Source organism: Aphelocoma coerulescens, chromosome 1 (genome assembly GCF_041296385.1).
Source record: "Aphelocoma coerulescens isolate FSJ_1873_10779 chromosome 1, UR_Acoe_1.0, whole genome shotgun sequence".
NCBI lineage: Eukaryota > Metazoa > Chordata > Aves > Passeriformes > Corvidae > Aphelocoma > Aphelocoma coerulescens.
In genome coordinates, this window is record NC_091013.1 from 93,202,491 (window position 1) to 93,227,237 (window position 24,747).

General features: G+C 42.7%; 2 protein-coding genes across 21 annotated transcripts in view; one reads left to right on the plus strand and one right to left on the minus strand.

Moving 5' to 3' along the window:
* The first annotated feature begins 1,809 nt into the window (after positions 1-1,809).
* Positions 1,810-9,410, plus strand: GSTK1 (glutathione S-transferase kappa 1). The gene is made up of 8 exons (XM_069018096.1): positions 1,810-1,983; positions 2,544-2,625; positions 3,369-3,497; positions 3,851-3,951; positions 4,368-4,403; positions 7,074-7,190; positions 7,707-7,800; positions 9,104-9,410. The coding sequence occupies exons 1-8, from the start codon at positions 1,918-1,920 to the stop codon at positions 9,142-9,144; spliced, it is 666 nt and encodes a 221-aa protein (XP_068874197.1). The 5' UTR covers positions 1,810-1,917; the 3' UTR covers positions 9,145-9,410.
* A 134-nt stretch (positions 9,411-9,544) lies between these two features.
* LOC138111713 (rap1 GTPase-activating protein 1-like) overlaps positions 9,545-24,747 on the minus strand; it is a 44,828-nt gene continuing 29,625 nt past the window's right edge. For 6 of the 20 annotated variants that reach the window (XM_069017988.1, XM_069018072.1, XM_069018037.1 and 3 more), the window contains 8 exons: positions 24,205-24,351; positions 22,899-23,002; positions 20,510-20,626; positions 15,686-15,812; positions 15,495-15,597; positions 12,456-12,541; positions 12,232-12,302; positions 9,545-10,254 (listed from right to left, as the gene is read on the minus strand). In XM_069017988.1, coding sequence (XP_068874089.1) covers positions 12,279-12,302; positions 12,456-12,541; positions 15,495-15,597; positions 15,686-15,812; positions 20,510-20,626; positions 22,899-23,002; positions 24,205-24,351 — 708 coding nt within the window. In that variant the 3' untranslated portion in view covers positions 9,545-10,254; positions 12,232-12,278. The other 14 variants (XM_069017954.1, XM_069017979.1, XM_069018010.1 and 11 more) reach the window with 14 other exon arrangements.

A 24,747-nucleotide genomic window follows, 5' to 3' on the forward strand; every position in this document is an offset into this window, starting at 1 on the left:
AACAGGAAAACTGGGAAAGTAGGAAATGTTTGCAAGGAACAGGAAAAGGCAGCAGAAACTGACAGGGGCAACTGATTCTATGCCAGAAAAAGGCGTAGCAGGCTATTTACCCCTGTCAGAACTATCTACACAGGACAGAACTTCTCTCCAGGTGCACCAGGCAGTGACAACGAAGAAGGGATCCCTAGGGACTCAGAGATGGCAACATCTGATGTCATTGGAATGATCCAGTTCAGCTGAGTGCTTCCCAGGTAACTGGGGTATATAATCCTCAATGCGACAAGTGGACTGATATTGGAAATGTGTTAAAATTTGTAGCCAAACTCTTGCAGCATTCTGTCTGCCCCTGAATGGGATCTGCACAAGGAAATATTTAGGATAATTGGAGGAATTGGATTGAAAGCATATTAACAGCACAAGATTAATAAAAGATGTAAAATGGCTTAACTGTGGGATCTATCAGGCAAAATTTCTGTCTGAAGGGATGAAAACAGATGCTTACAGGATGAAACCCAAGAGAATCAGGCTACAGCTGAGCTCATCACAAATCCATCTTTCAAACTTTTGAAAAAAACAGCTACGAAAGGAAATTGTTTGTGAGTGGGGTTACAGGCAGCAGTGCTTGTTGCAGTCTGTGTAGCCGGCTGTGTTGGAGTCATCTCTGTGTGTATATATTTATCCCTCTGGGACACACACTCAGCCTCACTACTGGCTGAACCAGCACTTGGGAAAGCAGCAGTCACATCCATAGGCTCCAGTGGCCTGAAGAGAGGAGCCCACAGACCTCAGAGAATGCCTGAGGCAGTGACTTATACCAGCTCTTTAAAGTCACACTCTGCAGTATTTCTGACCACTTCAGAAAAATGTAAGGCAGGATTTCCCTTTGGAGAAGCCCTACCAATTATCCTAAATAGAATTTTTATTCAGTGACTTACTCCTTTTTTTTTTCTTTTCTTTTTTTCTTTTTTTTTTTTTTTTTTTTTGCCACCAATATGCCTGGTAAAGACTTCACACTTCCCATCGCTCTCCAAAATCTTTCCTTAACGATTGGCTCACTGCCCGGCACTCAGGCGTTAATAAAGACTTCAGTGAGGGGTCACAAACTGTTGTTGGCAGTTCAGATTTTTCATTCTTGAGTTAAAGTTACTCATAATTCAAAAAGCTGCTTTGTTAAAAAATCAAGATTACAGACAGAGGAGGGATCCAGGAGTACGTTCCAGATCACATCCAGATCACATCCAGAACTTACGGGGGCTGCTGCGCGGCGGAGGGAAGCCGGGCAGAAGGAGAGCGGCTTGGGATCGCACAGGACTTCCTGTGGGATGGGCAAGGGAGGGACCAAAGGCGAGGAAAGGGAAGGGCTTCTGTGAATGGAGGAGGAACAAGTGTGGGAACATAGAGGGTAGGGGGATAAAAGGACCAGGGACACGTAAATCGCTTGCTGATCCGGCAGGGAAGCCGTGCTCCCGGGAAAACATGCTGGACTGCTCCGCTGAGTCAGCTCCCGGGTTCCCTCCTCCCTGCTCTCCCCCGGCCTCGCCATGGACAAGGGCACAGGCTGCCTCCGGTCCCCCTGCGATCCTAGCCCTCCTCGCCCTCCCGGGCCGGGATTCGCCGGAATCGAGCCGCACGGCGGGGCCGAGCGAGCAGCAGCTGCGGGGAGGCGGAGCCGGAGGGGCGGCGGAGCCGGAGGGGCGGCGGAGCCGGAGGGGCGGCGGAGCCGGAGGGGCGGCGGAGCCGGAGGGGCGGCGGAGCCGGAGGGGCGGCGGAGCCGGAGGGGCGGCGGAGCCGGAGGGGCGGCGGGGGAGGATCCATCCCGCAGGGCGGAAGGGCCGCCCCGCTCCCGCTCCCTGCCCGGGGCGGTGCCGCGGCCGCTGGGCGCTGGGGAGCTGAGGCGCGGCACGGGACGGGGCCAGCATGGGCCGGACGCTCGTGGAGCTGTTTTACGATGTGATCTCCCCGTACTCCTGGCTGGGGTTTGAGGTGAGGGGGCGGCAGAGGGCGAGAGGCCCCTCCCGGGTCTCCGCGGTGCCTGAGCGGCTCTGGCGCCCGGCCGGTCCCGTCGCCGCCTCCCCTTCGGCAGGGCCGTTCAAGGGCAGCTCTCCCGGCCGGCTGCAGGCAGTGCCCTTCCCGGCCCGCAGTTACTTTTTCTCTCACCTCTTAGGGGTGCCTGGGCTTCTCCCTTGCGTGTTGAAGTCCAGGGACACCGGGGAAGCGTGTCCGAGCCAAACGGCAGTGTAGGAGTTAGTGCTGAACATTCTGCTTCGGGGATAGTTTTCATGTTTAACAAGTGCGAGCCTCCATTCATGAGCTTGATCTTGCCCTTACTTAACCCTGCTTAGACTTATATAGCCGTGGCACGAATAGAGACTCCTCAGTTTTTCTGAGATCAGAGTTCTCTGGCAGCATCCAGAAAAGGCTTTAGGACTAGCCCTAATACAATGGGAAAAGATTTATCTGCGGTGTTTGTTTACTGCCGTAGCTGCACACAGCTCTATCGACGTCTCTGACTGTGAATCCATCGCTTCTCTTTCACGTTGCAGGTTCTCTGCCGGTACCAGCCCATCTGGAATATTGACTTGCGTTTCCGTCCAGCTTTCCTTGCTGGCATAATGCAACAAACCGGTATGGAGTATAGGGAGGTTAGCACTGCAGGGAGATACCTTTTTCACTAGCACAGCACTAGTGTGCAGGCCCTTGGTGTGTGCAGAGCCCACACAGAGCCAGCTCTGAACTACCTTTTGGCACCAGTAACTAATTAACTATAGGACTGTGGAGCTCCAGAGGGATTGAGAAATAAGTCACAAGGAATTTCACACTGTTGCAACTACACTGACAGTCTGTGCTAAAGTTCATCAGTTCTAAAATACAATAACAATAATAGTAATAATAATAATAATAATATATGTTTTCCTAGAGTTAGATTTTAAACCAGAACTAATTTGTGGAACACTTGCACTTTGTAATACACAGGAAGGATACAAGGATGTCCTGAAACAGTACTCATGGCCTTAATTAGATCACCAAGACTTATCAATCAACAAGTCTTTGCATCAGTTTGCCCATGCATTAGGAGTTCTCAAGCGTAAAAGTAATCTGTCTGAAGCAACATAAATCCCTGCTAGGACGTTTGTACCTTAGTTTAAAACTGATTCAGCTATCTTAAAGGTTTGATCAGTGCAAAACTGAAATAAACCATGTTTAAATCATAGCATTATATTTGGAAAAGCTGAGTATGTTTCAGTAAGCCAATATGAAATTTGACTATGAACTTAGATTTTTCCTTAGGTACATATATGCATGAGGCATAATTTGTTCAGTGTTATTATAATACAGTTGGAAATCTCAACAGAACTTTTTCCTAAAAGGTAACAAGCCACCAGCAATGTTACCAAAGCGTGCTGAATACATGCTGAAGGATATAAAAAGGATGGGAAAATACTACCAGGTGCCTGTACACATGTCCGGAGATGACTTCCAGCGTATCCTTGCTACAAGTAAGAAAGAGTCTTAGCTTAGCTGGTATTTCTCATCCCTAGCACTTCTGGTTCGAGTTCTCCCTACCAGTAAAGGTGGAGATGAATTCCCTGTGTGCAGCCTTTTCCTGAACCTGTGAGCAGTATGAAGTCTGTACATTCTAAGCCATGAAAGAAATCTCTGGGGAAATATGGCTGTGAATGATACCAGCGTGGGAGATAACTGTGGATCAACATGAGCTACTACAGACTGTGGGTTTCTCAGGACTGTTAACAGGGGAGATCACACTGTTCCTAGGTGGCACTCATGCAGACCACCCCTGCTCCTGATCCTGTGCCTTGTCTCAGTGTTCTCTGTCTCCCCACAAATCCAGGCAGTCTGGCGGCCATGCGCTTTGTCACAGCCATTGACATGACAAACCCACAGTACCTGGAACCCTTATCTAGGGAGTTCTGGATGCGGTTTTGGTCACAGGTCAGTATTTTATGTGGCCAACTTCTTGACCTTTTCTTGTCACCTTTCCTGTCCCACATCATTCAAATGTGGAATTTCAGCAAGAGGAAGAAAATGTCTTTTAATGAAAAGTCATAGCAGGAACTTAAAGTCACAATGGTTCAGGAGCCACTATGAAAAGAACAAGCTTATAGTCAGCTTAATGTGCCTTCTTTTGGGTCTATATGGTGGGTTCAATGGGCTGTGTGGATCAGTGGTTCATATCAGAAAACACTTTAACACATTCCTAGATTAGCTGACTTAAGACCTTTTCTGAGGTCATTTCTCCAGCAACTAGTATTAGGTTTGTTCCTGTTTTCTTAGAAAACTTGCTTTTAAGTCCAGAGCTGAGCTTTTGTTTCGTAAATGCTGATTTACTTATTTTCTTCTTTCACCAGCATGAAGATATCAGTCAGCCAGAGGATATATTGGCTGTAAGTGTGTCTCCTTTTTCTTGGTGCTTCTGCATTTTTGATAGAGACTCTTATTGATGACTTGGATCAGTAATAGACATAAACACAGCTTAGTCAAAATGAACACTTGGAGTACTGGAAAATTTCAGGTAGAAAGAAATTGATTTAATTTCCCTAGCAGCTCTGTTTGGAATGTTTTGGGGGTTTTTTTCCTGTCATGCTTTGTATGACACTCAGAACCAGAAGCCACTTTTTTTTTGGTTAATTCATGTGCAAGATACCCAGGCTGGACAATGAGTTATCTGTTGATACTGTTTTATTAACAGTCATGAAAGTATGAACAGTTTCTGTAGAATGCATTGAGGTATTGCTGCTATATGAAATTTCCAGGTGAAATGGAACACTTGGGGAAGTTGACTTTCCTTGGAGTGATGGAGTCAGGTTTTCTATTAAGCTCAGTGCTATATTTCCCTCTTATATGCCTGGAAATTATACTCTTGATGTACTTTCTTTTGCTGTTTCGATTTTGTTTATTACAGTAAAAGCTGTGATGGCAGGTAAGTTAGTATATCAGGAGATCCTCTTGAAGGGCTCTCCTTTCTACATTATAAGTCTTGGAATATGAAGAAAAGAGAGGAATTGTCCATGACTAATCTCTCCTATCCAAGGTCCCTAGTTGAAATCTGAAACTTGCAGTCTAACTGTTACCCCCAAATCTAGTCCTTGCACTTCAGCTTCATCTTAATGTAGCTTTTTTACCAACACTTCAGCAAATGTTTGCATTTTGCTTTTTTAAGAAGCAAGATTTGAAGGATAAAATTAAAGTGTGGTACTTTCACTGTGGTAGGCAGCTAAGCACCACAGAGGTGCTCACTTGCTTCCTCCCACTGCCCAGGAGGACAAGGGGAGAGGAAAAGAAGAATAGAAGACAGAAAACTTGTGGGTTGAGATAAAATTGCTTAATAAGAAAAAGAGAAGTGGAAGCAGAGTGAAAGAAAACAAAGAACCACCTCCTACATGCAGACTGATGCTCAGACAGTTCCCAAAAAAAGGGTTAAACTCCCTAAACCACCTCCTCACCAATTACTGCTGAGCATGGTATATCTCTTTGGTTAGTTCAGGTCATCTCCCAGTCTCTGGTGAAGCCCCAGTTTATTCACTGTGGGGGCAAAGTGAGAACCAGAGACTGCCTCAACACTGTGCAAACACCATTCATCAATAGCTAAAATAATTAGGATGTTATCAGCATTGTTTTGGTCACAGATCTGAAACACAAAACCATACCAGCTGCTGTGAAGAAAAGCATCTCCATCCCAGCTAGACTCAGCACATAATTATATACAGGATGTTGTCACATAGCCTCTGAATCCATCATTATTTAAATAAAGCAAGGACATGCAGAACTTCAGCGCCACAAACTCCATACTCAGAAAGATCTCTAATTTAGTCACAGTTTGGCAGCCAGTGAGTATCCCCCCCATTCATCAAGGCAGAGGGAGGTGTCCCCTTGTCTGCTTGTGTCTGTCTTCATTCACTTCTGCAGCAAGTACTAAACTTTCCTCTCTTCTGGAAATTTGTCAGCCAAAGGTGGATAAGAGGGCCCAACCCAATCATCTGAGTCTTTATAGGTGAATTTATTTTACACATCAGTCAAGAAAATGGAACTTTTTTTACTTGGTAATAATTCCTTAGGTTTTTTTCACTTCTTTATTCAGTCAGCAGTAGCTTCACATAAATTGCTATAGCAGCAATGTACAGTCTGAATTCTGCCCCAGTCCACTTCCACACTCCTTCTGCCCTGAAATGGTGAGGACCAGATACTACGTCACTGTGTAAATATTGCAGTCTAAACCGTGTGGCTACCAAGCATTTTGTTCTAGTCCAGGGCTACACTTGTTTAACCTCCTGCTCAAGCACAGTCAAAAAGACCTCCCCATTTCCCTGATGTGTAAGTGGGAGAAGGTACAAGAAAATGTGGGTGCTAAACAAAAATAGTGATTGAAAGAAAGAAAGTCATTAACACCTGCATGTGCAGGCTTATGTGCAATATTGTATTTATTTTTTTTCTTTTTACCTTTTTTTGTGTGTGTGAAACACTTTATTAACAGGGGTACTTATAGTTGTGTTACCAGACAAACATTGTACCTTTGAATTTGGCTACTTAGTCTCATTCCTGTGTGGCAGAGGCACAGGGGAGGTGAAAAAGATACAGCAGTAACACCAGCAACTGTTTAACTTCTGTGATTTACAGTGTCCTTCATGTAGTGTCCCTTACAGATCCCATGTGGCCACATTTGTCACACAAACTGTTTCTGTCTGGGTAAGCTTGTACAGTGAGATTTTATTTTTCGTAACACCAGCTTGAGTTTTTTTGTAAGTTATCTGATGAGTCATTGTATCAAAGGTTCTTTTTTTTTTTTTTTTTCCTCTTCGATTTCAGAACTACTGGGGGAAAAAGTGCAGATTTGGGGCTTGGAAGTTTAAAATGTCTCTTCTGCTTTGTATCTGAGAGTTGTTAAATGATGAATAGGTTGGGAATACAGCAAGACAATTGTGCAAGAAGTGCTTCAAGAGTATTTTGAATTTTTTTGGCAGTAGACCTTAGGTGATAATACTGAAGATTAAATTAATTAGACCAGGATAGAGAATATTTACTATTAGAGTATTCTTAATTATATAATCTTTTCTCAGGTTGCCCGACAGGCTGGGCTCTCAGCAGAGCTCTCCCAGAAGGCACTTGAAATGATTTCATCCCCTGCAGTGAAGGACCGACTGAAAGAGACAACAGCTGAAGCGATTAAATATGGGGTGAGATGCTTCCAATGGCAATGGGCTTCACAGCTATGCATTCCTCCCTATTAAGAATACAGGGAAGCAAGGAACAGTGAGGGTGATGATTAGAAAGCACTATATAGACCATCCCTTCAGGGTGCTCCTTGTATTTCAGTGTGTGAAAGCCATCTCACTGTTGTTGGTGGTTTATCTCGCTGTCATCTGGGAAAACAAGGTTGACCCACTCAGCTCATTCCAGCTGGACAGCAAGGACAGGACCAGTACTAAGAGATACCATTTATTGCTACTTGAAACAGAACTGTGGATTAATCAGGTTGTTTTTCATGCTCCTTCAAAAGGGGCACACAGGCTCTGGAGAGTCATCTACTTCCAAATGGCTTCATTAGACTTATCTTTAAGAATGAAGAAGGTGAAAAGAAGGGGAGGAAAACAAGTAGAAGTTATTGGGATTTATTGCTGGAGATTGATGATGTGTCTGCAAGAAATTCTCTCATTATAACATTCTCTGTTTCATCTCCATGGTGTCAATAGGCATTTGGGATGCCTGCTGTTGTGGCACATTATGATGGGAAACCTCATCTCTTTTTTGGCTCCGATCGTTTAGAGCTGCTAGGCAGTGTTATAGGTGAGTCTACCTCATAACATCACTTTGGTTTCATGATTTCACCCTCTTGTAATGAAATATGTAATGCAGCTGAGTAAAACACTCTTAAGGGCTTTCAAATGTTAAATATGGTTATCCTTCTCGTGGAATGAAACTTGCTGACTGAAATCTGTCTCAGTACACTTAGAGTGACCAAATTTTCCAGACCAGAAGTAACTTGAGTTCTCCATCCTCTCTTGGTATGTTTCAATGCTTTGTGCTCCATGTGCCATTCTCAAACTGCTACTGAAACTCTTCAGTTCTCAAAATATTCGTATTTAACCTTTTGGTACTGGACAGTAGGCCTTGGCTAAGATTAAGACTATGGCTGGTGCTACTTTTTTTTTTTTTTTGTAGTTCTAACATTTTCACATCACAGCTGTTCCTTCTTAGTAAAAGTACATTATTACAGCTCCCCAATCCATAACTTGTGTCTACCTACACAACTTTTTAAAAGCTATTCATATGGTGGCCATCCTTCTTTTCATTTTTCTATTAACAGAATACACACTAAATTCTTTAAGGGATTGAAGTAGGTTGTGATAAATAATAAAACTAAAGTCACCTGTTTTTATGAGTTAGAGGACATTTGACTATTGAGCTCCAGATTTGGCACTTGAGAGAGTATGTCTCTAGAAAGAATTATGCACATAATTAGCTCTGATGCATTTGTGGAAAACATTCAGCAGAAAGTATTAATTCATGCAAATTAGTATTAGTCATAGGCTTAAACAGAAGGGAAATTTTTTGAGGTTTGTTTTTTTTTAACCTTCTGGATGACTTTCTGATTCTATAAAATATTCTAGATGAACATGAGAGTGAGGAAGAAGAGTACCCAGCACCCACTACAGTAGTCACTAATACTGACTGGAATCTTGTGGCCTGGTTTCTCATCTCAACTCCAAGGACTTAATCAGATTTTCCTTTTGATTCTCTGACTCCCCAGCCTTGCACCCTTTTTTTGCTTTTTTTATAACTCCCAGCCCCCCCAAAAACGAGTCCTAAAAAGAACTGATTTGACCCTCATGGAATACCCCAGACCTGCAGAATGTCTCATCTGTCATAGAGGAAAAGAATTCTTCTGTACAGTTTCAATTGTGACTAGACAATGAAAGATTTATGGAGCTGGCTGAAGCATGCCAAACAAGATATAAATCTGTATCCCATCACCAGTAGTTACTCTTCAAAAGAGTAGGAACAGTAATCCTGCTGCAGAAAAATGACCAGCCAATCACTTCTATGGAATACATTTTAACTGTCTCTTTTGTGCTGGTTTGTCTTGCAGGTGAAAAATGGCTGGGACCAGTTCCAAGCTCCAAGCTGTGAAAAGTCCTGGGGAAATATATAGGAAGGAAAATATATATGACAATCCTCAGTGATTATCTGAATGTATTCAATTTTATGGAGAGATGGCTTTCTCATCCTTAACAGTTAACTTTACAGCTTGGTTGCATCTCTAATTTTGAAGAGTTTCAAGGTTTGCCAGTATTACCAGCCAGGTGACGTGTTTGCCAATACAAATGTGCTTCCTTTCTTTCAACAGATCAAAGATTAACATTAGAGATTAAAGATTTAACTTCTTGCAGAGTGAACATTCTTCTTTCCTGGTTGATTTTCTTTCCCTTACCCTAAAAACATGAGGATTACATAGTTACTGGACGGCAATCTCTGGATTTCTCATGTCTTCCTGCTTGTCCTTTATAAACACACACACACAACCTAAGAAAAGCTGGCCACATTCCACTTTTATTTTAAGTCCAGTGTACTACATAGACAGAAGCAGCACAGGCTAAGGTATTAATGCTTCCTTTTACTTTGCATCATGGCAGCTGGAAAGGACACAATTCAAGCCCAAAGAAGAGTCTAGGGAACCAATCAAGTATTTCAAAAGGAACTGTCCCCATCCTGGAGAATACTTGATACACCTTGCTCTGCAGTGACTGACATTTGAGGAAACCATCACACACGTGCATTCTTGGGCACCAACCCCAAACCTTGCAGAGGTTTTTAATTAATCAAAGTTTTACAGTAATGTCTTTGGAGGACGATGGTGAGCACCATTGTAGGTTCAGCTGGTAACTGAACTAGACTCTGTTTTGCTTCCTCAAGGATGCCCTAATTGCTGCCTATCCAAAGGTGATTTGGATATGGCTGAGAGGGACTTCCCATCATGTAGTCTGCAGAGGGAAAGGTATGCAAACAGTAAAATTAAGAAATTTCACATGGAAACAGTTTGAGCCTGGCCCTGTATTGGCTGAATTGGAATAACACATGGAAATTTGGTTCATATGAAGTTTGATTTCTCAATAATTCCACACTATCTCTGATGCATCACTGAATGAAACAGCAGCAGCTGGAATTCCCTTTTTTGTCTTTTGTCTTTTTCTGAACTTCAAGGTAAAGCATATTCAGGTGTTTTCACTTTAACAGCAAATCCTGGAACAAAGCATCAGAAAAAAAAATCTGTATCCTTCATGTTCTTACAGCTCTAAGTGTTGTGGGAGTATCATTTGTTTCCCCATCCACAATTTTTACTTCTTTCAGCTCTTCAGGAAATACCCTAGGACTGGAGGAGTCCTTCCTCCTTCCTCCTTTCTACCAGTGCACCTGTTAGTCTTTGGGCAAATCCAGCCTGAACTTAAGGAAATCTTTGTGAGAGGTAAGAGGAGTTAGAATGACAGGGAAGTTACCATGTATGTGGGTGCCATGTATGTAGGTTTCTTTGAGTCCCTTGTAGCCATGTTAAAGAAATTTTTTACCATTTCTCCCCTGAAACTTGCTAGCCTCCAATCTGCTATCAAACTGATTCAGAGGTTGTGATAAATGGAATGATGAAAACATCACTTCAAGCCAGTAGTGCTGTCTCAGACATGGGTAAAATGCCCTTTTGTGGAAATAATGAACTCTGTTAAGGAGCTGGAGAGAATTCAAAGAACATCTGGAAATAATCTCACAGTGAAAACCAGGGTCTCATGAAACTTTGTTATTTGAACCAGATCGATTGAAAAATAAACAGCCTTGGTGGCAGAACGTTGTTCATCTGGCAGAAGGACCAAAAGAGATGGATCCTACAGACTGAAATATATTTCACAAAATGATCTTAAATGCTCTTCAACCTACTTCAAATCTGGAAATTAAATGCTCAAAACCCTTAAGCATTTAAGGCATTTAAGCACTACTGAGATACATTGTTTATTGCCTGTAATAGCCACCAGTAAATGCAAAACCAGAGTCTTTGTGTTGGTATCAGTGAGTTTGCATGTTGTTGCAATTCTGACTCCATACCTATTTTGAGCAAAATTTGCCTGTTTGGGAGCAGAACTTTGAGGGAGTTCTGCCCCTTGTTTAGACAACCTTGCTCCTGTGTTACAGACATGATGTGAGCACAAGCTCTTGGCAGACACTCTGGGGGTGACCCCAGTAAACTCTGGCTGGCAGCTGCACTGTCATGCTCAGTTCTGATCTTTGTCGTAGCACACACTGAAGCAGTCTCAGTGGTGAGTACCAGCTCCCCTCTCTGATCTGCTGTTGCACCAGTGGCCATCACCACATGGAGCTGAACTGTTCACCTGACTGCTCTGAATGCCACAAGGTGGCAGGCCAGCTAAAACTTGAGCAGTGAGGATCTAAACAGCAATAATAAAAACTACAAGCTATTTAGGAATATTTAGGAATAGCTGGAAGAATTTTCTTCCATAAAGATGGTATCTCTTCTACTCAGCTATATACCAAACTAGTTCCTGAGAGGCTCACCACTTTCAAGGCAGCTGTTTAGCTGTCGGGCCAGAGAAGATACTGGGCAAGGAAAGGGACATTGAGCAAAAGGAGACTCTCAGCAAAACAGGAAAAACTGGACTATGAATTCTAGGGAACAAACCTGCAGTTGTGTTCCCCTTTTCTCTATTACAGACCTCACCAGGAAATCAAGTCCCACTTCCCATGTCTGGAAAAGCTGTGAAACTGGCATGAACAAGTAGGTCCCAACAATGCTAGGCTGAAAGCAAATAAGCAAGTGTACAGATAGGCACATCATCAGAAAACGAGCAACAGAAAGGGGGTCTGTAAAGTAATGAAACTATAAAAAGCAGAGGTTAGGCACAGAGAAAGGTAGGGTGCATCTGAGCAAAGGAAACTGAACAATCAAAGACAAAGAAGAGAAAAAAACTGTGCCTAGATTAGGGCAAAGAGAAGAATCTCAATGGGAAATGCTGTTCCCTGAGGGATGAGGCAACCAAGAAAGGGAGAGCTTAGGTAAATCAGACAGGCCAGAGTGGCTGGCCAAGGAAGAGCACTTGGGGAAGAAGGTAAAGGACTAATTCTGTTTCCTGAGCAGCTGTAGAGCATTTGCTGCACTGTTTCAGTGAGGCAGGGATGGCCAGGGGCCCGTGGCTCTCCACCCCCTGTGTCCATTACCTGTGCTCCTCACCCCGCGTGCAGCAGACAGTCCTCCAGCGCTGACATCACACACAGCACAAAATGGAGGCCTGCAGAACAAGGCACTGCTTTAGCCTCCCTCTGAAAGTGCCTTCCTACTGCTCTTTCAACCCCCAGTGTGCAACTCCTAAAAAAGCCTCTCTCTTTTCTCCCATCCTTATCCCTGGGCAAGTGAGAAGGAAACATTTTATTAAAGCACTTACTGGATTATGGTGCTGAGCATCTGCTTTGCTGCCTTTTCCTTTTCCAGTGGAGCCAGCAACACTGCTGGAAGGAAGCAACCTGCTTCCTAGAAGGGAACCAAGCACAGAACAATACAGAAATAATCAAGAGGGTATCCCAGGAGCTGCACACATAGCTGGTTTTACCCCAAAGTTTTCACAGATCTGTGGCTCATCCACAGGTAAGAGTGAAAGGAATGTACCTGTGCCCAGACTGACTAGTGTTACCTTGACCTATTTATCATTCCAGCTTGAAACATGAGGAAAGTGACTGCTTTCATTTCATTTAAAAAAAAATCATCAGCCACTGGTTCCAGACAATCTGAATGCCTTATTCCCAAGGAGACACATTTGTGAAGCAGACTCTAATCTTACGCTCTCACAGTGTTTGTCTTCCTTTTCCCTCTGACCCCTCCCTTGAGATTCCCACATCTGACCTCAGGGTTTAAGGAATTTGCCTCTCATCACATATCAACACCACGGCAAAACCAGGGATTAAATACTCCACAAAACTCACAAATTAAAAGCATTCTTTTGTTTTCTGTAATCAGCTTATATTCACCATAACACAACAGCCTTCTTAAACCATTCTAAATTTATTCTTAGGTGACTCTCCATTCTATTCATTCTATGGTTAAAACTACTAAATATGGTAATTTCATAACCAGTAAAATTTGTGGGAGTTTATGCATAAATGCGTCACAACAGTAAATCTGTATCATAACTCTTTTCTTTAAATCAGAGGAAAATGGAAAGAGTTTGAATTAAAGAATTTATATCAGTGTGGAATGTGCTAAGGGGTAGAATGAGCAGGTGAATACCTCTGATGGCATATCTAGCTGTCTTTCAATCAGGAAAGTGAAGAAAGCAAATGAGGGATTCCTGCAGTAAGATGGTAAGCTAAAATGCTTTTCCCAGGAACACTTTTTTCTTTTTGACTTATATGTCACACCAGTATTTTCTAGGAAACAGATGAGATGCAACTATTTTTTCAGCATTTTTTCCAAGGTAGACTATCCCCTTTCCCAGTTTCATTATGTAATTTAAAACTGAGATTTAAAAACTAAACTGGTAAATCACTGCCAAATGTTGCTAAACTCTGGTTTTAAACAACATGAATTTACAGTATGAGGGTTCTTCTGTATTTTGTGTATGTCCCAGGTCCACTATGCTGAAATTTAATTATGATACATGTTTTTTGTAGGAAGTGACTAATAGGCCAAGTAACTGAATAAAAACACATCTAACACTACTGGAAGTATCTAAGGGTTTAAGGAGAGTTATAGCTGAATTTTTATCCTGCCCTTGAGGCTAGGGGGAAAGTCACGTCTGCCTCATGTGATATGCACTGGCACATGAGACATGTTGGTGCTTCAAAGCCAACTCAGAAAATATTTTGGCAATGGCAGTTCCCTATGTCTTGATCTGGGAGCATGATGACCACAGACTGCTGACAATTTCTTTTCCTTTTCCTGTAACTTTGCCCTCTCAATCTGAAAGGCAAATTGGAGAACCCAAGAATGTGTGCATGGGTTAGGAATGCTTGAATCATTCAGTGTAAGACCTGGACTCACAGTGGGCTTCCATTAAAAAAAAAGTCAGTTCAGACTGATTTAACACAGTGCATTAACTGTGGCTGAATAGTTCCTGGATAGCTCAATAAAGGGCAAAACTAAAACACCAGGATACTGCTCTCTGTCCCCAGGCTTGTAAAACCTAAAAATTATGTTGAACTTTACATTGCATTCTCTGTAATGATTATTCTCAGTGATGCACATTAATGATTTATATACTGTGAGACAATAAGGAGTGAGCAGACAGGCAAACTATCTGTGAAGAGCAGCAGAGGCCACTGGAAAGCATCCCTGCCTCCAGCATCCACAATAAAAGAGGAACAGAGGTTTCTGCAGAGTATCTGACAGTATCACATCTTCAGGGCTGTTGCTAAGATACAGACAATTTTAAGCAGGGATCTATCTCATGGCCACTCCTGATATCTCATATACAGCAGCTGTGGAGCCTGAGACCTAACTCTCTCTTCAAAGTAAATTGGCTCCACTGTCTGGCCCTTGTAATCTTTACAAACAATACTTTTTCACACAATTCCTATAAAGATCTCACAGTTCCTTCCAACCAACTCTCTTCCTTGCCATACACATAATCCCTAGTATCTCTTACGACCTCAACATGCTCCTATTCCAGTCTTTCAGCAACAAATGTTAAGTTTTGCCTTTCACAGTTTCTACTGACTCTCCAAACTCAAAAGATTAGTCTTTTCAATCATACTTTCCCAAAACCTTACACAGCCTCATTCTCAGAAACAGACAAACTCATTTAAACCTTCCCTAATTTTAGCTTAAGGCTGATGCTCAACAAGAAGTGCTTCAACTCAAACCAGTTCATTTTAACGAAGTGAAACACAACTGCAAACAGAATCTGAGATCAGGGCAGGTGATCCAGCTCCACAGCAGGAAATGCAACAGCTGTCCCTGCTATGGGACTGAAGAGAACTGCTAAGGACTATAACCATCTCTGCACTGTGAATGGATTCAAGCTGACTTTAATCAACTATATCAGCTTTAATCAAGTATTAGACTAAGAACCTAGCCATGGCAAAAAACTCACAGTGCAGGTTAGCTCCCTGATTACCCACCTTCTCAGGAGCATACTGCTTTGTTCAGGAAGCAGTTCCTATAATCCCATATCCAAACTATCTAGTTTATATGTGAACTGCATTCAGAAATGCAACCACAGCTCTCCACAGAAAACACATAAACACTTTAATTCTTTGCAGTCTACTGTAACTCCTTTTGCAGTACGTACAGCGCTTTTTATTCATGCCCCTGAAACATTCTTTCCCCATTAAACTTTGCATGGCAGCTTCTCTCCCCATTTTCCTGGACTATCATCTACCTGTGCTTCTAAAATATTAAGTACAGCATACAAAAGATTTGGCTCAACCTCTCATGTGCTTCTAGAAGCATAAGTAGAGGGTTTTTTCTATTTTTCTTTCTTTTTTACCTGGTGAGCTAGAAGTACTGGGTGTGCAGTCACTGTCATCCAGCCACATACTCTGAACCATTGAATCCTGTTTTGGAGGGCCCTTAAGTGAGCACATCAGCTCCTGGAGAGGGCAAAGAAGACGTGTTTTAATAATGCACCTGGTAAAATCAGGGAGGGTAGTCTCTGTTTGTTAGAGATCATACACCCACCCTGTCATTCTCCTCTTCCTCAGATGTTCCATTTTCCCTCAATCCACTACAACAACTGCTTACACTGGATGATGAACGTGAGAGTGGCTGCATCACACAGTATCCTGAAGTCTGACTCCTGAGCATTCTGTGAAATGCAAGCATTCAACATCATCATGCTTATTGTTACACACAGGCTTAACTTTTTGAGGCATAGCTTTATTATACAGCAGTCAGAAACAGTAAGAATGAAGTATTCATCCACAGCTAGTTTTTCCACCTAGGAACAGAATTCAGGTGAACTGGCAGGCATACCTTAATTTCTAATTGCTACATCACTTAGGAGAAACACCAATTCTCTGTCTCCATTCTAGATAACTGTATGAAAAGACAAGTCTAAATGAATCTTTAAGTCACAGACCTAAGTGTAATAAAGCAGAGTGAGTCAAACCACCTGCATTTAAGTACTAAATACATCTAGACATTCATTAAAATCAACCGATGCCTTATTTTGGAGATCAGAGATTTTAAGACCCTTAAATAAAGTATGAAGAGGTTTTAAACTGAGTATAAAGGGCAAGTGCAACCTAGTCTGGGCCACCCATTCCCACAGCCACTCTCAGGCTGTCCTGTTTGGTCTTATGTGAAATTCCAGACAGAACAAAGGGCCCATAAAAAGCATACTTTTCATGTCATAAAGCTTATAAATTGTTACTGCTGTTTTCTGTACAGGTGTTAACAGGAGGAGGCAGGAAAGCATACAGACATTAACCAGTGTAAATAAGAACAGTTAAATAACAGTTAAATAAGAAAGTTTAAGGAAGCAATGGGGAGGTAGAAACACATTACTGAGATCTGCATTATTGCAGGATGTCTCAGTGTCAAACTATTTAGGATCAAGTGCCAAGCTCTTGCACAGACAAGTCAGAGCCTTCCTGATGCTTACAGAAAGGAACACACCTAGGACAGTGTTCCCATCCCAGTGATTTTCCATGTGCCCAGCTGCTGGTAGACTGACTCCTGTAGGTTCATCCCACTAAAATTTAGCTCCCACAAGGCCATTTAAAGGGGACATTCAAAGCAAACTGTATTGGATCACTTTACCACCACTCTCTCAAATAGAACAGACACTGAGGTAGCCTAGTGCATGTTTCAGATCTATCAGAAAAGACCCTTTAAGGTCAGCTCTTCCCAGCTGAATTTGGGATCCATTGCTTACAGTCATCCAGGAGATATAGCAGTCCATGAGGCTGACATGCTTATATAGTAGAAGGTGCACTGTGCATGTGAGCCTCAAATTTACGGTGAAATACTCACTGTCTGCATAAGAGACCAGCTAGTAAGAGAGAGATGAAGTGCTTAAAAATGTTAAGGAACAAAAAAAACAGAGAGGCAAGAAAGATAAGACACCTTTAACATACTAAATATATTTATTCCTTCAGAAACACTGCAAAATGTGGCCAGTCTTGACCTACAAGCAGTAATGAAACCTAAAGTCCCAGGCATATTACATGCCAGCATGCAACAGGGAGAACAGTAAAGACAGGGCCAATATAGGCCAAAGATATTTCCTCAAGAGATTAGGAAATATATTTTGGAGGAAATGAAGGCCAACATGCTTCTCCCTCAGCAGAGCAAATCAATAACATGAACCTAAGTGAACTGGGATCTAGATTTCCACAAAGTATCTCCTCCTCAGCACCCTTCCTCAGCAGGTTTCTCCATCCTCCTTCTCTGCACTGCATTTCTTGACCTGTGTCAAGGCACTAGAGACAGAGGTGGAATTGTGTTCTTCTGCTCTGGCCTTCTGCAGGCCAAACTATTCTCACTCATCTGAGGGGAGAGAAGGGAAGAGAAGGGGTCGCACTCAAGGTGGCCTCCATTCCCCATCATTAGTAGAGGTTGGTTCAGTGGCTGCTGATTGGGCAATGGGAAGGGCATAGAGCCAAAATGCTCCAACAGGAGCTATCTGTCCATCTCCCTCTCACAGAATTCCTGCTCCAGGAACTGCCAGTGGAGCGTTACTTGGTGCCACTCGGTCTCTCCACAGTCCTTGAGGTCCTCTAAGTACATTCATGCTCCTCTTAGCCAGGACTCTGATTTCACCCCAAAAGTCTTGCCAGTGTCTTCAGTGAGGTACCCAATGACTGAGTAGCATCCGGTCCACTCCTGATTGGCTTGATGTCCCCACTCAGATGTGTCTGAGGAGGGAAAACACACATACAAAAAACCCATGTACTCTTCCTAGGATATGGACATACACAGTACAGTGCTTGATTTCTCAGATGCAACCCAGAAAGTCGTCTGATCCTCAAGAGTTCTACTACTTGGTTACATAGGCTGGGTTCATTCTTTTGAGTCTGTCCCTTGGGAAGAAGGATTATTTGGAAGGCTACCTGGGCAGTAAAGCAGAAAAACTAAGGGCAATTGTCCCTGTATGTGGGAGAGAAGACACCGTTAGCTCAAGTGAAAAATGCAGTTTAATGAATTGCTGGCTGATCACTGCATAAACGTGTGTTAAACTCAGCATGCGAGAAAGTAAGTGCTGCTTTGCCTCTACTGTAAAATAATTAATCTATTACTAATGTGTTCCCTTTGCATTTATTTCCAGGTTGGTTTTAGTAAAACACAGGTGAAGAGGTTGATCATTCCAAGCTTGAATCTGAAATGATTACTTAAGACCAGTAGCAACATGCTGGACATTTCTGTGGTAACAGAAATTTCTTGTGACTCTATGGAGAAAACCAGGAGTGGATTGATGACACACTACCAGGGATAGCCCATTCTGTTATCTAATAGGGACTACATAAATTATTCTAGAACCAGGCAGAACTCTTTTGCATTGGAAGTATGCCTACATCTTGATCCTGGTTTCATAACTGATGAACAACAGGTAGGCTATTTCAGCAGAATGCCAGTAAACTGTCTCCAAGACAGATTTTACACTCCCAGCCTTTTCCTGCAATATTGTGCTAATACTGTCTTGCTGAAAATGGTGGGCTTTACATGGTGGAATTACATGTTCTTAATTCCCTGTCCCAGGTGTCATGCAAAAAGCATGGCTGCACATGGGCTAATCCCTAACTGAGATCACAACTCTGACTAATCACTGTGCAAAATTCCATGCTGCATCCCACCTTGTAAATGAACTTTACAGGAATGGGCTAAACCACCACAGCTATGAAAATACTTCTTTTTTTTCTGGTGATCCTAAGTGGTTTTGAGTCCATGACTGGGAAAAGAATCCTGGGGACAGAACTAGACAGACTGGCAAATCATACAGGTCATGCCTCATGTGCATAAACAATATTCATGCAAGTATTGTTAGTAAAATCCCATGCTGTGTTTGCTCTCTGAAAGCATGTGGATACCAAATTGAAACAGCCACTGCAGCAGCTCACCTCCTCAGCTGATGGAGAATGGGGGCTGGGAAGTGGGGAAGCAGAGTTCTTGGTGATTATACAAGGTAATCAGCTATCGAATCAGAGCAAGAGTCCCTCGCACATGCCTGTCAGGAACTTCTAGTTCACTAACAAGGTCCCAGGCAGGATGAGGAAGGGAAGGTGGAATGATGGGGTAATGCTGGAAGATGGGGGGTGCTGACCAATCAGCAGTTCCATGTCCTGCATTCCCTCTAGTCCCTAGCACCTTAAATGGTCTGTATCTCCTAGATGTGCTCCCATCCTCCTCCACGTCAAAATTCTGGGCACGTATCCAACCCAAAAATTAGTACACAAACAAAAACATACCAGAACTCTGCACCTTAGCTGTGACAAAATTCAGGACAGCATACAACTGGGTAGCTGAACTGCTGCAGATGGTCACCAGCTTGTAATTCCTAGGGAGCATTGGGTCTAGTTGGAAGGGAGGCCCTTCCTTGTCAAATTTGGCACCTGTAGCAACTATAACCATAGACACCTGGTTCTAGGGCACCTCCTGAAATTTTATTAGGAGTCTCCACAGTCATGAGAAAGAGAAATGCCCTAATACAAAGAACTTGGTATCTTTTTTGCCACAGGTCTCATCCAAGTTCTCTTGAAAAAAATTAGGTGTGGCAAACTGTTCCAGAAAGTCAGCTGCAGCCTTCGGTTTAGACAGGGTGTTCTGGAGTCATGGAAATGTAAATGGGTGGTTTCCCTGAAGTATTCTAGGTATGATCACATCCCAGTATAATATGGCTTAGCAGCAGCAAAGCTCCACTACCAGGAAATTGCATTTTTCCCGTTTTTGACAACCAGAAACTGGAGAATTAACTTGCAGACTACTGCATGAAGTGTTTTGCACATACCACTGGGTGTGGTATGGCGTGCTTTAGCAATGAAACATAGGTGCAATACATGGGACCGTGCTGGAATCCTGCTGTAACACTTTGGGAAGACTGGAGACAGGTTAGTTCACGCTGGTTGGGAGCAGCGGCATGAATCCTGCTTAAAGGGGCAGAACTTGAATACAACCCAACATCCCAACATACCCTTGTCCAAGCTTCTCCATGAAGCTCCAAAATCACTCCACAGCAAACTATAGAGGAAACATACACATGAGTAAACATGGATAATTGGACAGCTAGGACTTTGTGTATCCTGTTGGATGCAAGCTAACATTACAGTAAAGATACAACCAAAATCAAGTGGTCCAATCTTTTATCACAGTCTTTTTAAGAAAGCTGAGTTCCTGACAGGCTCTGAATTACTGTGCCACAGCCAGACATCCAACTTTTGAGATGCTACAACGCCTGATGTGGACAATTTCAGTACAGCCTCCAACAGAGCGAGACATGCACCACACTTAAGCCAATACCAGAGACAGTGAGCATCTTTCAAATACTGACATTTATTTTCAACTCACTTGCTCTTCCTGCTGGGGAACTCTGGAGAGCTGGGACTGGATGATCCATCAGACTTCAAGTCAAAGAAAGTTCCTGGACTGTCCAACACCCTCTGTATCCTCTCTGCGGTGTCTCTGCTGGGAGAAAAGAGAAACCAGCTATACTCCAGGGCCAGAGTTAACCATCTATTCTAACACTCCCTTACAAGACCCAGTACAAAGCTGTACCTCCTACATACATGTAAAAGGGAAGCAAACAACAGTTGTGCTGAAAAGGGCAGACTCCTTAGACTGTGACATGTGACATCTAGAAATGGCCAACTTTAAGCTCCTTTTGAATTTATATAAAAGCCTAAATTGGTTTCAGTATTCACCTTTAATTTTTAAACTTTTTTTTCTATCCTCCCCATTTCACTGGCCTTAAGAAGCTATAGGATTTACTAGAGAGTGTAAATATGATGGTTACAAAAGTGTTATTGCTACTAGGACTTGTCAAGATACCTCTGAAGAAAGCTGTGTGAGTAACTGAAATGAAGGGTACATTTAATTAAGGAAAGGAAAACTAAAGGATTTTGGGGTATTTTTTAGGGCTTCAGTGATAGAGTTTGTCACGAAGTTCTTCCTCTGCTCTCTTGGTCAATTGATCCTATCTGTGCCCCTCAAATCAGAGTGTATGATACCCTCACTTATGCTAAGACAATTGTTTGTGAGATTGGAAAGTACCCTGACAAAAAGTAATTCCAAAATTAAAACAACCCTGAAACTCCTATGACACACTAACGAGCGGGATGGACTGGGTCAGCTCTGTCAGCAAAGCCTGCATATTATTGAGTTACAGCTTCAGGGTGAAGTCACATGTGACACTTTGAGCTCACTGCTCCCAGAAAGGGAGCATGCTCCAGCCTCTTTCATTCTTGCTGAGTGCACTTTCCACCAGTCCTAGTACCTATCAAACTTCTCCACGAGCCAGTTCATGGCAAAACCTGGCAGACAATTAATCAGGGAAAGAAAGTTGATACTTTTTCTATTTGATTAATGGGCTGACTCTGTTCCATGAAAGACCCACTAGGGATCTGAGCAATCATCACAAGGAATAGTCAGGACTGGGTAGTTGAAAGGGACAGAGGGGAACATCTGCTTTCAGTAACAATGAACTGTTAAAGCAGTCGCTTGTGAAACTGCACTTTCAAGAACGACCCAAGAAGTCTTTCAGAAAATACAAGCTAAAGCTCCCTGTTCCTCACATCTAAGTTTGCAAGTAAGCAAAAGAAAAGCTAAATAAGCCAAGTAGTTCATCAGATCCCTCCAAGCAAAGAGCAGGGGAAAAAAAAAAAAAAAGAAAAGAAATCCAGGGGTTTTCCTTGCAGTAGGAAAGTTTTACAGATCCTTCAAGGGGATAGAGAAGATTGTTGTACACAAAGTAATGGAGTGAGGGACACAGCTGCCTAAGGTACAAAAGTATTTAAAGTAGTGAGGAATTGTGGCTACTATGTTGGCTTAGACTGTTACAGGGCAGTTGTCTCTGAAGATTTAATTTTTCTCAAAAAAAGTTCTATTTTTATTCAGATTAGGTCATAGGCACCTCATTAAGAAAGAAGGGAAAATACAGTAATTTTCTCCTAAATGAACTAGTTTCCACATTAGAAATGACTTTCCCCCTTTTGCCCCCAGTCTTTAAGCTGTTTCCTGGAATTCTTGCAACTGGGAAAACTGCATATTAGATGCAGGGCATTCATGTGACTTTTGAGACTCGTATAATCTTCAAAAGGTGTCTCAGCTAGAGCTGAGAGGAATTTATAATTTAACTAAATAATCTTTTGTGACCAGTAGACAACTTTTGAATGGTTATAATTCTGTCAAATATGCCAAATCACTCCTTGAAGCTGTATAGTATCCATTAATTATAATTATTTCTCAGATGATCTAACTTAAACACTAGTCATTTTGACTTAAAGCTTTTCTTAAAAAATCCTTTAAGTTACCAGAAGTTTTGCCTATTTGAATACTTTAACATGAAAACAAACTATCAAGCATCCCCTTCCTAAATACCAGCCTTTCATCTAACTCTCTTCTAAAAGTGGTGAGTAAAGAACAGGAAACTCAAAGAGTCCTGGATCATACTGCACAATATTTAGGAGTGTCTTATAATGTTCCTCCACCCATTTTCTCCATTCTTCCTTCAATACTGATTATCTCCAATTCCAAACATCCTCTTTTAATTTTGTCTGATTCTGCTATTTGTCCATTTTTCCATCAGTCAGTAATCAGTCCCTTTTCTTCCCATCCCATTTCCATTTCAGTTCTCTTTCCTGATGGTTCCCCTTCTGCCTGTATGTGCCTTTCTATGTTCCTTTTCTCATCAGCTCTTGGATTTTTTACCCTCTTTGTCTCATCTTCCCACAGCTCATACCTCTTTTCCTCCTGTATGTTTTCAATGCCAATGGCACTACTCCGTCGCCCATGGAAGCGGCTGGCTCGAGTACGTGAGGGGCTCCTACCAGGCAAGGCAAAAGACTAGAAAAAAGGAAAGCGTGACAGAAAGGAGAGGAACAAGGCAGGAAAAACTGGAGAACTGAAAGCACAGGAGAAGAGTTTGCAACCTGGATCCAGATCTTCTCCTTTACTCTGCAATACAAGAGCTCAGCTCCACCTGTGCAAGGAGTACTTTCTGTCAGCAAGCAAGAGCAGCCAGGGCTTACAAAGGTGGTGTGAGAAAGGTAAGAAACAAAGGCAGAACACAGCCAGTAAGCAGAGAAATGGGCTTGGGAAGGGAGGTATCCCCATATGGTGAGAGGAGAGGCAGAACCAGAAAGGTAATGAAAACCAGAAGTTAAAGGAGCAAAGTAGGCAGCAAACCCAAGTCATTAGTACGCTGTGACTTTGTTGTATTGACATAAACATGCAACCAAGTAAACTGTCACCAAGAAACCTTCACACTGAAGGGCACCTTCTTGGCTTACTCAGAGATAGTTTTTTTGTAGTTTGCCTGTATTGACATCACTAGTGCAGAGATCACAACCAGCTGGATGCATTTTGGTGAAGGTAACCATATTTTCAATATCAGAAATATGGATCCTCTTCTGGAAAGATTTGTTACAGATTTTTAATTCATTGGTCACATATGTTTAGTATCCCTATCAAATAAGAAAGGCTTTGATAGTGACTAGAAATATTCATTCTTTTTCTCACCCCAAACTTTATTAATTCTGCTGTTTGTCCCCAACATGCAAATTCTATTTACAGCAAAACAGCACCTTGAATATCTTGTGCACCTGTTTATATTACAGAAAATAGTCTGATTGGTGAAATCGAAGAAAATGAAACAGTTCTAGTGTCCTTACATCCTCAGCTCTTGCCATATGGCAATACAGTACCATTCCAGCCAAACCACAGTGCATGCATTTTTTAACACATGGCACCTTACAGGATCTAATCCAGGACAGCAGAGATAGATGTCTGATGTAGAACCATGTTTGGCTTTCTTCTCCCAGTCTGCATCAATCTCAGCTCTAGTTTACACATGAACTGGGGCTAGAGATGGGCACAGACAAAACAGACTGCAACACATGCTGTCACCACTTGTGAAATGGGATGATACAACAAAAAGATTCACAGTGGGACAAGAGGACAAACTAATAGGGAAAGAGAAATAAAATGTATGAGTGGTTACAAAGGTATGCCGGGTTCTCTTCTTACAGCCCACCCGAATACCTTACCGCAGCAATGGCCTTAGGGCCCTCGGCGACACTCTGGCTGAGGGCAAGGCCAGCTGTAGCTGGGCGGCTGGGCAGGGTGGCTGGCTGCTGCTTTCTCATGGATATCCCCATGGTATCCAGGCTCTGGCTGCGGCCTCTGATCACCCGCTGAACAGGAGGGAGGCAGGGAAACAGACAAACACAGATATACACATAGAGACAAGCACATGGTAGGGTAGTATGAGAAGCACCACAGATTGAGTGGGAAGTTGTGACAGACCGACACCAGAACCACACAGATCCTAACTCCTAGAAGGCAGCACCTTAGATACTGCCCAGTTTTGGTCCTAGCTGATTCATGGAGCTCTGGGAAGAGCTCCTCCTCAAGTATATTCTCTAGTTTTGCTTCCCTTCTCCTATTGCAATGAATAGAGAATTCCTCCCAGTATCCCTGCATACTGGATAAACCAGTGTCACCTAGAGCACTCCTATCCAATACAGGCCATAAAATACAAAATCAAACTCCTGTTCAAGGCTGTAAGGTTCAGTCTCATATGAACTTGA